Consider the following 13,795-nt stretch of genomic DNA (forward strand, 5'->3'; position numbering starts at 1 on the left):
ATAATAATAGCATTGGGTTGGCAGAAAAAAAATGTTGGCGAGTATTCAGGTAGTAGGAAGAGCCTCACACTTGCAGGCAGAAGTAAGTAGGAAAACTATTATTACAAAAAGCCCCACCTTGCTCAATCAGCGATTCCGGTCACAGAGGAATCTGAGATTGATGCTCATGCACCAACAGATGGGATGGAAAGACTTGAATGACAGGCTCGAGGGTTGAGGGGCCATGTGATCTGTGATGCAGATCCGAACCCTCGGCGGGAGCGCCGCCGCGCTCCCAAGCAGCGCACTGCCGGGCCGGCCCTGTCCCTTTTCACATCTGATCCAACTCCTACTTCCACTCCACTTCACAAAGGTGAGTCATTTATATGGTTAGCATAAATTCTTCTAGCTCCTCTTTTACTATCACTTATGTGCATATCCATGTCATATATTTACATCTTTATCTATATGCTTTTAAAAATAAATAAATGGGAACACTATTCATACTTTTCTACTACTACACTTTTAAAATTAAGAATATGTTTTAGAGATCGTCACATAACCATACACAGGAATCTATTACATTCCTTCNATTAAGAATATGTTTTAGAGATCGTCACATAACCATACACAGGAATCTATTACATTCCTTCTAAAGACTTTATGGTTTTCTGTAGGGTGACTATACTTCATCTTATTTAACCATTTCCCTTCTGATTTATCTTCTGCAATTTTTAGCTGTTATAAACCACACTATGATAAATGTTCAGGTATAAATAGCTGTATATGATGAGTACATGTGTTTACAGGGAAGATTCTTAGAATTAGGGGACAAAGGATATTCACATTCAAAAAACTTTATAGGTTTTACCAATCTGCTCTCAAAAGTGGCTTAACTCATCAACTATATACAGAGTCATGTTTTCTTGCATCCTTATTAACATAAGGTATTAATAAATATTTTTATATTATCTAATGTTATAATCAAAAAATATTTTTTCCTTTTTTTTTGCAGTTCCTTGATAACTATAAGGGTTGAATATCTCTATATCTGTTTATCAGTAGAGTATATGTCTGTTCATATTCTTTGTCCATGTTCCTGCTGTCTTGTTTGTCTTTTTCTTATTTTATGATAGCAAATATTTGCATATAAAATATTTCTGATCTTAATATGCTAATTTGAAAATTTACTTTAAATATTTATTTATTTATTTATTGAACCGTAATTGATTGTACGTATCTGTAGNTAACATTCAAAAAACTTTATAGGTTTTACCAATCTGCTCTCAAAAGTGGCTTAACTCATCAACTATATACAGAGTCATGTTTTCTTGCATCCTTATTAACATAAGGTATTAATAAATATTTTTATATTATATAATGTTATAATTGAAAAATATTTTTTTCCTTTTTTTTGCAGTTCCTTGATAACTATAAGGGTTGATTATCTCTATATCTGTTTATCAGTAGAGTATATGTCTGTTCATATTCTTTGTCCATGTTCCTGCTGTCTTGTTTGTCTTTTTCTTATTTTATGATAGCAACTATTTGCATATAAAATATTTCTGATTTTAATATGCTAATTTGAAAATGTTTTCTCCCATTTACTTTAAATATTTATTTATTTATTTATTGAACCGTAATTGATTGTACGTATCTGTAGGGTACAATGTTGAATATCAATACCTGTGTGCAATAATGTGATGCTCAAATCAGGATAATTATTATATTTATCATTACACAATGTAATACTCTTTTGTGATCCTTTACCAATTTCTTGCTAACTCCCATTTCTTCTCCTCCTTTCCCTCCTCTGGTGGCCTCAGTTCTGTTCTTTCTTTTTGAAAGTTCAATAGATTATAGTGATTGTTGTATATTTCTTTCTTTTAAAATTTTTGCTTTCGCTCCCACTTATGAGAGAGGATATGCAGTATTCGTCATTCTCTACCTGGCTTGTTTCACTTAATGTAATTTTCTCTATTCATGGCATCTTTCATTCAAACTTTGTAAAAAAATTTTAGGTGGCTAATCTCACAATTAAAAATATTTTCCTCCATATTTTTCTCATACTCTTACAGTTTTGTATTTTAAATTTAGCATTTTAAACTGATTTGATTATCCCATTTTCTTCCATTATTAGCTTAGCATTTACAATGTATTCACAATGCTTACCCTAGAAATTATAATATTCATCCTTGACTTATTAAATGCTTATAAACAAGCACTTTTATTTTCCTCAAACAATGCCAGAACCTTAGAATACTTTAATTCATTTTCTTACCTCTCAATTTATATGCTACTGTCATTGTGTATTTTAAGCCTCACAAAGCATTGTTGTGTAATATGTGCAATGTTTACTTAGATCTGCCTATCTATCATCTATCTATCATCTGTTCCATTTGGCTTGCTCTTCGTTTCTTTCTATTTCTCTCACTTTCCATCTGGAATTATTTCCTTTATGCCTGGAGAATACCTGTTAGCATTTCCTTTAGTGAGTTTTTCTTTGAAATGAATTTTCTTACTTTTCATTTGTCTGAAAATCCCATTAAAATCTTCATTTCTTAAAGAATATTTTTGCTTGGTATGGAATTTTATATCATCACTTATCTCCTTAGAACAAATTGGAGTCACTTCATTGTCTTCTGGCTCTCATTGTTTTTGTTAAGAAGTCAGATGACAATCTTATTGTTGCTTCTGTGAAGGAATTATGTCTTTTTTCCCTCTGGCTGGCTTTAAGAATGTATTCACCTTTCATTTTTAGAAATTTTACTCTGATATGCTTAGGTGTGGATTTACTTGTATTGGGGGTTCACAATGACTCTTAAATCTATGCCCAAATGTTGTTGGTTATTTCTGGAAAATTAGCTCTTCAAACATTGCTTCTAATCTTCTCATTCTGCCATTGACTTCTGGCATCTCTGTCACTTTTTTTCACTATATCCATATTCTCTTATATCTTCTCTGTGTTTAACATGTTTTTGCCTACCCACACTTCATTTCAAATTTTTCTTTTGACTTATTTTCCAGTTTACCAATTTTTCTCTTCAGCCATGACAAGTCTGTTATTTAAACACATCCATTTGGTTCTTAATTTTAATTTCTGTACTTTTTAATTCCAGAGTTTCTATTTAGTACTTTTAATAGTTTCTACTTCTTTGCTGAAATCCAATCTTATATTTTATTTTCAGGAATATATCTTATTTCTTAAGCATAATTAAAGTACATGACTAATTATTCCACCATCTGGAATACTTCTGGTGTTTCTATTTGCTGTGTGCCTGGTGATTTTTATTACGTGACAGACATTGGTTATGAAAAACTGTTTATATAATCTGTAGTGTAGCATGATTTTGTTTTACTTTAGAGAGGAGGTTAATAGCATTACACACGGATAAACTAAATCTACCAGAAACTGAGATAATTTGTAACTGAACTTCATTTCATGTGAGAGGCGATCTTTAAAAATGTGGTCCTTTGGAGTCCCAAAATACAACTTGCCAGGTTTACTATAGTCTCCTCCCTCTGCAATTTTTATTCTGCTAGCTCCATGTGTCCACCAAAGCTCCACTTCTCAGCTTTTAAGTCTCTTTGTTACTTTTTTCAAACTGGTAGATGTCTATAGGTAAAAAGCATTTCCAAATGTCAGGATCACCTCTGGGAACCATAATGATTTTGAACTTTGCTAGCTAAGCTTACAAACATTTAAGACTTAAAAAAAAGTTGTTCCTCTTTTCTAGATCATGGAAAGTGTTGGGCCAAATTATAGTTTGCCATTATGGAATATGTATGCTATTATGGGAAATAGATCTCTTAATAAACTGGACTCATCAAGCCCCCAGTAATCTGTGCTGGAACAGGCAGGTGCAATGGGACCCCCAGCCTAGGCTAGTCCCTGCTGCCTAGAGAAGCCCAAGAGCCGCTGGGCCAAGACACCTTGAGACAGCTGTGCCAGATCAGGCAGGTGCTGCAGGACCTCAAGCCCAGGCCAGTCCCTGATACCCAGAGAGGCCTGAGAGCTGCCAGGCCCACACACCCTGAGCCAGTTGTGCTGGAAAAGGTAGGCACCATGGTAGTCCCAGCTCAGGCTAGTACCTGATGTCTAGAATTGGCAGTCCCTCCAAGATCCAGGCCAGACATTAAGGTGGAACAAGTGGACTGTGATACCCCCCGCCACAATGACTAAACACCAAAGGAAAGATACCAAAAATATGAAAAATCAAGAAAGTACATCACCACCAAAGGAAAATACTAACTCTCAAGCTCTAGATCCTATAGATCAGAAAGTCCTTGAAATGATTGATAAGGAATTTCAAGCAACAATTCTAAGGAAACTAAATAAGATACAAGAAAACTCAGTTAGACAACACAATGAAATGAGAAAAAATATACAGAACCTGAAAAAAAGAAATATACGAAGAAATCAATTCTCTGAAAAAGAATATAGCAGACCTTGTGGAGCTGAAGGATGCATTTGACAAAATAAAAAACACAACAGAGAGTCCAACCAGCAAGCTAGAACAAGCAGAAGAGAGAATTTCTGACCTTGAAGACAGGCTGTTTGAATTAACACAGGCAGAACAGCAAAAGGAAAAAAGAATTTTAAAAAAATGAAGAAAATCTAAGAGAGATAACAAACAACCTTAAGCACTCAAATATACAAATCAAGGGTATCCAGAAGGGGAGGAAAAAGGAAACGGCATTGAAAACATATTCAACGAAATAATAGCAGAAAACTTCCCTGGTATAGGGAAAGTCACAGATCTTCAGAACCAGGAGGCCAAAACATCCCCTAACATATTCAACCCAAAAAGATCCTCTCCAAGACATGTTATAGGCAAACTGGGAAAACTCAAACACAAAGAGAGAATCTCAAAAGCTGCAAGAGAGAAGCAGAAAGTCACCTATAAGGGAGCCCCAATGTGACTAACATCAAACTTTTCATTAGAAACCCTAAAAGCTAGAAAAGAATGGGATGATATATTCAAAATACTAAAGGACAAAAATTGCCAGCCAAGAATATTTTACCCAGCAAGGCTAGCCTTCCAAAATGTAGGAAAAATAGTATATTTCTCAGACAAACAAAAACTGTGGGAGTTCACTACCACACAACCAGCCTTACTAGAAATTCTCAAGGGAGTACTGGGTTTGATTCCTGAAAAACCAAGATCACTGCCACTAATACTCAAGAAAGAACAAAACCTACCAGTAAAACAGAAATGCTAACAATACAGATAAAAAATAGTTTACCATCCCAAGAAACCAACAAACACAGAACAAACAGAAAATCAGAAAGAAAGGAACAAAAGATACTTAAGACATTGAAACAAAAATCAATAACATGCTAGGAGTAAATCAACACCTTTCAATAATAATTCTAAATGTAAAAGGATTAAATTTCCTGCTCAAAAGACACAGACTGACTGGATTAAAAAGATGGACCCAACAATATGCTGCCTTCAAGAGACTCACCTTACCTGTAAAGACACACATTGACTAAGAGTGAAAGGATGGAAAAAGATATACCATGCAAACAAAAATGAAAAATGAGCTGCAATAGCTATTCTTATATCAGATAAAATAGACTTTAAACCAAAAACCATAAAAAGAGATAACGAAGGACACTATATAATGATAAAAGGATTTATCCATCAAGAAGACATAACAATCATAAATATACACACACCCAACATCAGAGCAGTCAGATTTATAAAGCAAACACAATTGGATCTTAAGAATGAGATAGACACTAACACCATAATAGAGGGGGACCTGAACACCCCACTCTCAACATTGGACAGATCATCTAGGTGAAAAATCAATAGAGAAACACAAGATCTAAACAACACTTTAGACCAATTGGAGTTGGCAGATATCTACGTAACATTCCACCCAACAACCTCAGAATATTCATTCTCATCAGCACATGGAACATTCTCCAGGATAGACCACATGTTAGGTCATAAAGCAAGTCTCAGCAAATTCAAAAAAATTGAAATTATTCCATGTATTTTTTCAGATCACAATGGATGAAAATTAGAAATCAATAACAAATGAAACTTTGGAAACTATACAACCACATGGAAATTAAACAACATTCTACTTAATGATATATGGGTCCAAGCAGAAATTAAACAGGAAATCAAAAAATTTCTTGAAAATAATGAAAATAATGACACATCATACCAAAACCTGTGGGATACTGCAAAAGCAGTACTAAGGGGGAAATTTATCACATTAAATGCTTTCTTCAAAAGAATGAAAAGATAGCAAATAAACAACCTAACACTTCACTTTAATGATCTAGAAAAACAAGAACAATCAAAACCCAAAGTTAGCAGATGGAAAGAAATAATTAATATCAGAGCAGAACTAAATGAATTAGAAACCCAAAAAATGATATAAATGATCAATGAAACAAAAAATTGGTTTTCTGAAATATTAAATAAAATTGACAAACCTTTAGCAAGGCTAAGTAGGAAAAGAAGAGAGAAGACCCAAACGACAAAAATTAGACACCGATTCTTTACAAACTATTCCAAAAGATTGAAGCAGAAGCAAAGCTTCCAAACACATTCTATGAAGCAAACATCATCCTGATACCAAAGCCAGGTAAAGATATAACGAAGAAAGAAAACTACAGGCCAATATCCTTGATGAATATAGATGCAAAAATTCTCAATAAAATATTAGCAAACAGAATACAACAGCACATATGTAAGATCATTCACCATGATCAAGTGGGATTCATCCCAGGGAAGCAAGGTTGGTTCAACATATGCAAATCAATAAATGTGATCCACCATATTAATAAAATCAAACACAAGGACCATATGATCATCTCTATTGATGCCGAAAAAGCATTTGATAAGATCCAACACTCATTCATGACAAAGACCCTTTATAAATTAGGTATAGATGGAAAATATCTCAGCATAATCAAAGCCATATACAATAAACCCACTGCCAATATCATCCTGAATGGGGAAAAACTGAAAGCTTTTCCTTTAAGAACAGGAACCAGACAAGGATGCCCACTCTTACCACTCCTATTCAACATAGTTTTGGAAGTATTAGCCAGAGCAATCAGAGAAGAGAAGGAAATAAAGGGCATCCAGATTGGAAAGGATGAAGTCAAACTGTCCCTGTTTGCAGATGACATGATCCTATATATTGAACAGCCTAAAGCCTCTACAAAAAAATTCTTAGAGTTGATCATTGATTTCAGCAAAGTTGCAGGATACAAAATCAACACACAAAAATTAGTTGCATTTCTATACTCCAACAGTGAACATGCAGAAAAAGAAATCAAGAAAGCTAGCCTATTTACAATAGCCAACAAAAAAATACTTAAGTTAATCAAAGATGTGAAAAATCTCTATGAAGAGAACTATAAACCACTGTTGAGAGAAATTAAAGAGGACACAAGAAGATGGAAAGATATCCCATGCTCTTGGATCAGAAGAATTAACACTGTGAAAATGTTCATATTACCCAAAGTGATTGACAGATTCAATGCAATCTCCATCAAAATTCCAATGACATTTTTCTCAGAAATGGAAAAAAGTATCCAGACATTTATTTGGAATAACAAAAGACCACAAATAGCCAAAGGAATCCTGAACAAAAAAAAAATAAAGCTGGCAACATAACACTACCTGACTAAACTATACTATGATGCTATAATAACCAAAACAGCATGGTATTGACATAAAAGCAGACACGCAGATCAATGGAATAGAATAGAGAACTTATAAATCAACCCATACACTTACAGCCATCTGATCTTTGACAAAGGCACCAAGTCTACACACTGGGGAAAAGACTGCCTTTTCAGCAAATGGTGCTGGGAAAACTGGATATTCATATATAGGAGAATGAAACTAGAGCCGTGCCTTTCACTATATACCAAAATCAACTCAAAATGGATTAAAGAATTAATTATACATCCTGAAACAATAAACTCCTTAAAGAAAATGTAGGGGAAACACTCCAGGAGGTAGGCGTGGGTACAGACTTCATAAATATGACCCCAAAAGCACAGGCAACCAAAGGAAAAATAGAAAAATGGGATTATATCAAACTAAAAAGCTTCTGCATAGCAAAAAAAAAAAAAAAAAAAAAAAAAAAAAAAAACAATCAAGAGAATGAAAAAAAAACCAACAGAGAGGGAGAAAATATTTGCAAAATATACATCTGACAAAGGATTAATATCCAGAATATACAAGGAACTCAAACAACTTTATGGCAAAAAAACAAATAACCCAATTAAAAAGTGGGCAAAGGAGGGGAATAGTCATTTCTCAAAGGAAGATATACGAATGGCCAACAGACACATGAAAAAATGCTCAACATCACTCAGCATTCGGGAAATGCAAATCAAAACCACACTGAGATACCATCTCACCCCAGTTAGGATGGCTAATATACAAAAGACTGAGAATGATAAATGCTGGTGAGGTTGTGGAAAAAAAAGGAACTCTCATACACTGTTGGTGGGACTGCAAAATGGTGTAGCCTTTATGGAAAATGGTATGGAGATTTCTCAAACAATTACAGATAGATCTACCATATGACCCACCTATTCCACTGCTGGGAATATCCCTAGAAGAATGGAAATCATCATGCCAAAGGTATACCTGTACTCCCATGTTTATTGCAGCACTATTTACAATAGCCAAGAGTTGGAACCAGGGGGGGGGGGGGTCATCAGATGAGTGGATAAGGAAACTGTGGTATATCTACACCATGAAATACTACTCTGCTATAAAAAAGAAAGAAATACTACCATTTGCAACAACATGGATGGACTTAGAGAAAAATATAAGTGAAACAAGTCAGGCACTGAAAGAGAAATACCACATGTTCTCACTTATTTGTGGGAGCTAAAAATAAATAAATAAATAAATATACAAACAAATAAATTGTGGGGGGGAAGAAGATACAACAATCACAACAATTCCTTGAACTTGTTAAGACAAGTGAGCAAATATGATGTAGTTGGGGGGGGGGGGAGAGGGAAGAGGAACAGGTAAAGGGACACGAAAATCAACTACAATGTATATTGAGAAGTTAAAATAAAAAAATAAAAAAATAAAAAATAAATTGGACTCAAGTTTAAGACTGGTACAAGGTAGAAATCTAAGTTCTTGTTACCAAACCAATTATCCCAACTGATTTTTAAATGCCACTTTCTAAATATTTTTATATGCCGTATACTAAAAACCCACGTATGCACGAGTTTAATTCTAAATTGCATATTTAAGAGAAATGAACAATAATAATCAGGAGAATACTGAAAAGCAGAATAATAAGAAGGCATTGCCATAGCAGACACCAAGACATACAACAAAGTGGTGGCCTTTTCCTCCCCCTTCAAGGCCTATGTAGCATCTTCAAATCTCCCCCTCTCTGACTCTGACTCTCCTGACTTTCTCTTTCTCTTATGAGAAAGCTTATGATTACATTGAGCCCACCTGGGTAATCCAGAATAATCTCCCCATCTCAAACTCCTTAATTCAGTCAAACCTTCACATTTCCTTTTGCCATATAAGGTAACATGTTCACGGGTTTTAGGAATTAGTATGCAGCCATCACCAAACATGCAGCCAATGTCCAAATGCCCCGACTATCTCATAAATGTTTTGTGTTTGTGTTTTGGTTTATTTGTCTGCCTGCTTGTCTGTCTGATTGTCTGAGAGCCAAAATAAGATACTTATGTTTCAGTTCAATTCAAGTTATTTTTAATCTATAGATTCACCCGTTATATATTTCTTACTTCCTTGCAATTTACTTGTTGGAGATCACACATATTCTGTCTCATAGAATCTCCCACAACCTGGTTTGCTAATTGTATTCCTGTGATATCCTTAGTATGTTCCTCTATCTTCCAGATTTCCAGTAAATGTGTAATTAGTGTTAGAAGAATGACCAGCACATACAGTGACCAGTTCAAATGTTCAGCAAGAACAATTTATGGACAGTTTCATATATTTTTATTAGGAGGCAAGTAATGTCTGGTTTTCTCTCTTTTTGTGATGTTAGCAGCCAGTCATCATCGTTGCCTAGATCTATTATTTATCAAGAGTTAAAAAATGATGATATTCTATTACATTATTCTTTTTTCCTTTATGAATAGATACTTCTATGAATAGAGAGTATTTGTGTTTTGTTCTAGTATTCTATCCATGGCTAAGAAAGAAACTAAATTTCTTCAGTGTGATTTAATTTGAATGCTTGCCTGAGAGTTACATTTGAAACATTCGTGTGGTTGTCTTGTGGCCCTTGTATGGCCCCATAGCACTGAGGTCAGCACACATAATCACAGCAGTGAGGGAGGCCCCTGCCTCCTCCATGAAAGGTTGTCAATTAAAAAACAGATCATTTTTACCAAAGGTTATCAGGCACTTCTAAAATGCTACAAAATATTGTAGAATAATATCTGCTTTGTTACTGTCAGCACACATAATCACAGCAGTGAGGGAGGCCCCTGCCTCCTCCATGAAAGGTTGTCAATCAAAAAACAGATCATTTTTACCAAAGGTTATCAGGCACTTCTAAAATGCTACAAAATATTGTAGAATAATATCTGCTTTGTTACTCCTCTAAAATTCCATCAGTTTTCTTCCAGTTCTTGAAGACCTGATATCCTTTCCCTAAGGATTTTGTTATATTTCTGATCAGCTTGGGGAATGGAAAATAAAAGAGCAATTCCTGTCTACTTCACCCATTTTATCTTTCCATAAGCATACATGTCTCTTAAATATATTCTTACAATATAGAAGAAAGGCACAATTGTGCAATTCACAAAGGAAGAGAGTGTTCTTTCTGAAAATTTTTCTTGATGACTCTAAATATCTACTTATGTCACCGTTAAGGCCACTGTCATTCCCCCAAGGTTTTGCTGAATAGATGAGACAGGGTCATATTCCAAGGTGATAATTATTGCAATGCTGTCACTCGATATGATGTAATTCTGAAATGGAAACATTTGTAGTGAAACTTTGTCGAGTGACACCAATTTAAGCTCCAGTATGAGGAGATTGCAAAGAAGTAATTTCAAGGAAAGTCAAGTCAAAAGCAAAAGTTGTTCCTTGTTTCCCTGCAACTCACTTTTAAAAGACCGGCATTAGAATGAGCACTCAAATGGAGAGTAACAGTGGCTGAGGTGTATTTGAAGTAAGCGATTAATAAACTCCGGAATAACAATGTTCAGGAAGACAGACGAGTTGGCAAATGCCATGTGGTTCTCAATATCAGGGAAGTTATAAAGATAATGCGAATATCCCCTTATTCAATGTTTACTTCTGATGATGGCCACTCCTGTCCTTGATACTTCTAGGAGGCAATGAAGCCTCTTAAAATGATTGAGAACCTACAGGAAGCACTTTGTATGGCACCCTCAGAACATTTCCTTAAGGTGTTATCCTACTCAGGATTCATTTCTAACAATTACAAATATGTGATTAAATGTAAGCCTGTTCAAAGTGCCTCCGGGTAGACCATATGCTGTAGAAGTGCTGTTCTCTGTACTGCCAGTGATGGTTTATGCAGTATTAACTGAGGGGCTTAGAGGGTCCCACATTATACTATATGCCGAGGTAGAAAAACAGTGGATAATCTTTGCCTTAAAGAAAATTGCTGTTGAGTTGTATTGACTATACGGATCCACAGGAAACAGTTAGAAAACCATATAACATGGTGCATATTTATGCGCTTATTGCTGTAACAGTAGTCAAAATTCAGCAAAAAGAGATCAATAGAAATAAAATCATAGACTGTGTTTAGAAGTGTTTGTCTAAATCCTGTGTTTGAGCTATGATGCAATTAAGGTAGGTTTGTTTCATTAAGGAAGTGGAATTTGAATTATGCTTTAAACAATGAGCGGACTGAAAATTAATGTAAAATTAGAAGAGATTTAACTGAATTAATTTAACTCATTTTTCCTGATTTTATTTGTATGAAGACATATATACCCCATCCAATTGAGCTTTGTCAAATAATCCATAACCACATAAACTATACGTGATTAACAATGCTTTTAATGCCAAAAGACAGCTTATTTTCTTAATCCAAAGCTCACTTTCTATAATTATTCTTTTTGCAAACTTCTAGTTGGTTATATTAACAGTTGAATAATCTTGACAAGAGGTTGCTTTAAGCAGTTAAAGATCCAGATGCTGATCAGCATGCATTAAGTGATTCAGCTTAATTGGCTCCATCTAGATAAATTACTTACCTCAGTTCCTATCACGATTTCTTCCCTGGTAGAGTAGAACAGAAACTCATATAGCTTGTAGTGTTGAAATAAGCTGAAATACAAAATAAATGTGCAACTCTGATAAATTTATTTCAAGAAAAAAAGGAAATATGTAAAGGAAAATTCATATTGACCAAGATAAAGATAATTAAATGCTAATGTAAAGATAGCCACCTCCTTTATTACCAAAGAAATTGTCCAGAGATGCTAAAAAATTAGTTTTATTTTTTTGAGACATTGACAATATAGCATAGTACCTAGAATAGTATCAGTAAATCCATCTGTGATGATCAGATATCTTTGGGATAAGGGAGCAATTAGATTGCATCTTGACTTTTCCTGGCTTAACACCAAATAATGCACCATCCTTACATTAACATCACACTTCACATTATTTGCTATGTTTTGCTTCAAACTGTAGTCAATTTCCTCTGCTATGAATGGCACTGAATTCTATAATCTACTTCCATGTCAATTACTTCTTGCATTCCCAAACTGTTTCAAGATTAAATTAATCTCCAATAACAACTGAAAAATGATGCAACGTGAACTGAAATCCATTTAAAAGATGTCCGATTTTCCTGCAGAATATTTAGTCACACATCAAAGGTAGGTACTAATTTAAGAAAGATCGTTTCTTCATTTCCTACGCTAAAGACTAGGTGGGCAGTGTACAAAAGCTAGAAAGAGCCAAAAGATAGGAGGGCCTTAAAACAAATATTTCTAGTAAGTTTAAAGAGCTCAAAACGTATTATTGAGAGTTAAAATTTACTGAAGGGATAACTTCTAATATCCTGTTTGTGATAATATTTGAATTTTTCTAATTCTCTTCCTGCTGGTTGGGAAAATTAATAGACTCATAATACAGTAAAATGCCCAAGAACAAAAATTGTCTTAGTGGTTTCTCTTTTACTCTGGTGCCTTTTGCTATTTAAGAAAATTGATTTTAATATAACTGAGAAATTAACATTTGCAAAATGTAGCTACAGAGCATGTATAATAATGGCTTCTCCTGAATGTTGTAATGGATCAAAGTTTCAATTCATTTGAAATCAATGAAGAAATCCTCAGGCAGCTGGGTCTCTCTGAGTTATATTAGCAGTTGATCTCACTACTAACACAATCCATTAAAAAGTGATGGGTGTGTAGACTCACCCATGGGTTTTTTGTTTTTTTTTTTTTTTTTGAAAAAAGAAAAACCTTGTACATTCAAATTACTCATCAACATTCAGAAAAACTTAGCTTTTGACAGCACTTTGATTTGTTGGCTAAAACAATACACCAGATCAAAGAAGTTTGATAATTAAATGAAGGAAAATAAATTCAAATTCTCCCTCCCTCGCACTGGTTACCTAGAGAAAGCTTTAAGGTCAAAAATATTGAACAGGCAATAACTGCTTTTGAGTAGAAAAATTAAAGACTATGGAATATTCTGGAAATAGCTTGGCTCTCTCTCAGTGAACTAGTACAAAATTTCCCTTTCTCCATCTTGTGTTGCACAAAGAACTTAGTTCATAAATCTTCCTTCCTGTGGTTTCATAATCTTTCAGCCTTATTCTT

General features: G+C 34.4%; 1 protein-coding gene across 3 annotated transcripts in view; it reads right to left on the minus strand.

The window, feature by feature from the left end:
- LOC103586234 (chromosome unknown open reading frame, human C10orf107) overlaps positions 1–13,795 on the minus strand; it is a 121,689-nt gene that overhangs the window by 78,110 nt on the left and 29,784 nt on the right. For all 3 annotated transcript variants that reach the window (XM_008567463.1, XM_008567464.1, XM_008567461.1), the window contains exon 3: positions 12,215–12,287. In XM_008567463.1, the coding sequence (XP_008565685.1) occupies positions 12,215–12,287 (73 nt within the window). The remainder of the gene's footprint in view (positions 1–12,214; positions 12,288–13,795) is intronic.

Source organism: Galeopterus variegatus, unplaced genomic scaffold (assembly GCF_000696425.1).
Source record: "Galeopterus variegatus unplaced genomic scaffold, G_variegatus-3.0.2 Scaffold320, whole genome shotgun sequence".
NCBI lineage: Eukaryota > Metazoa > Chordata > Mammalia > Dermoptera > Cynocephalidae > Galeopterus > Galeopterus variegatus.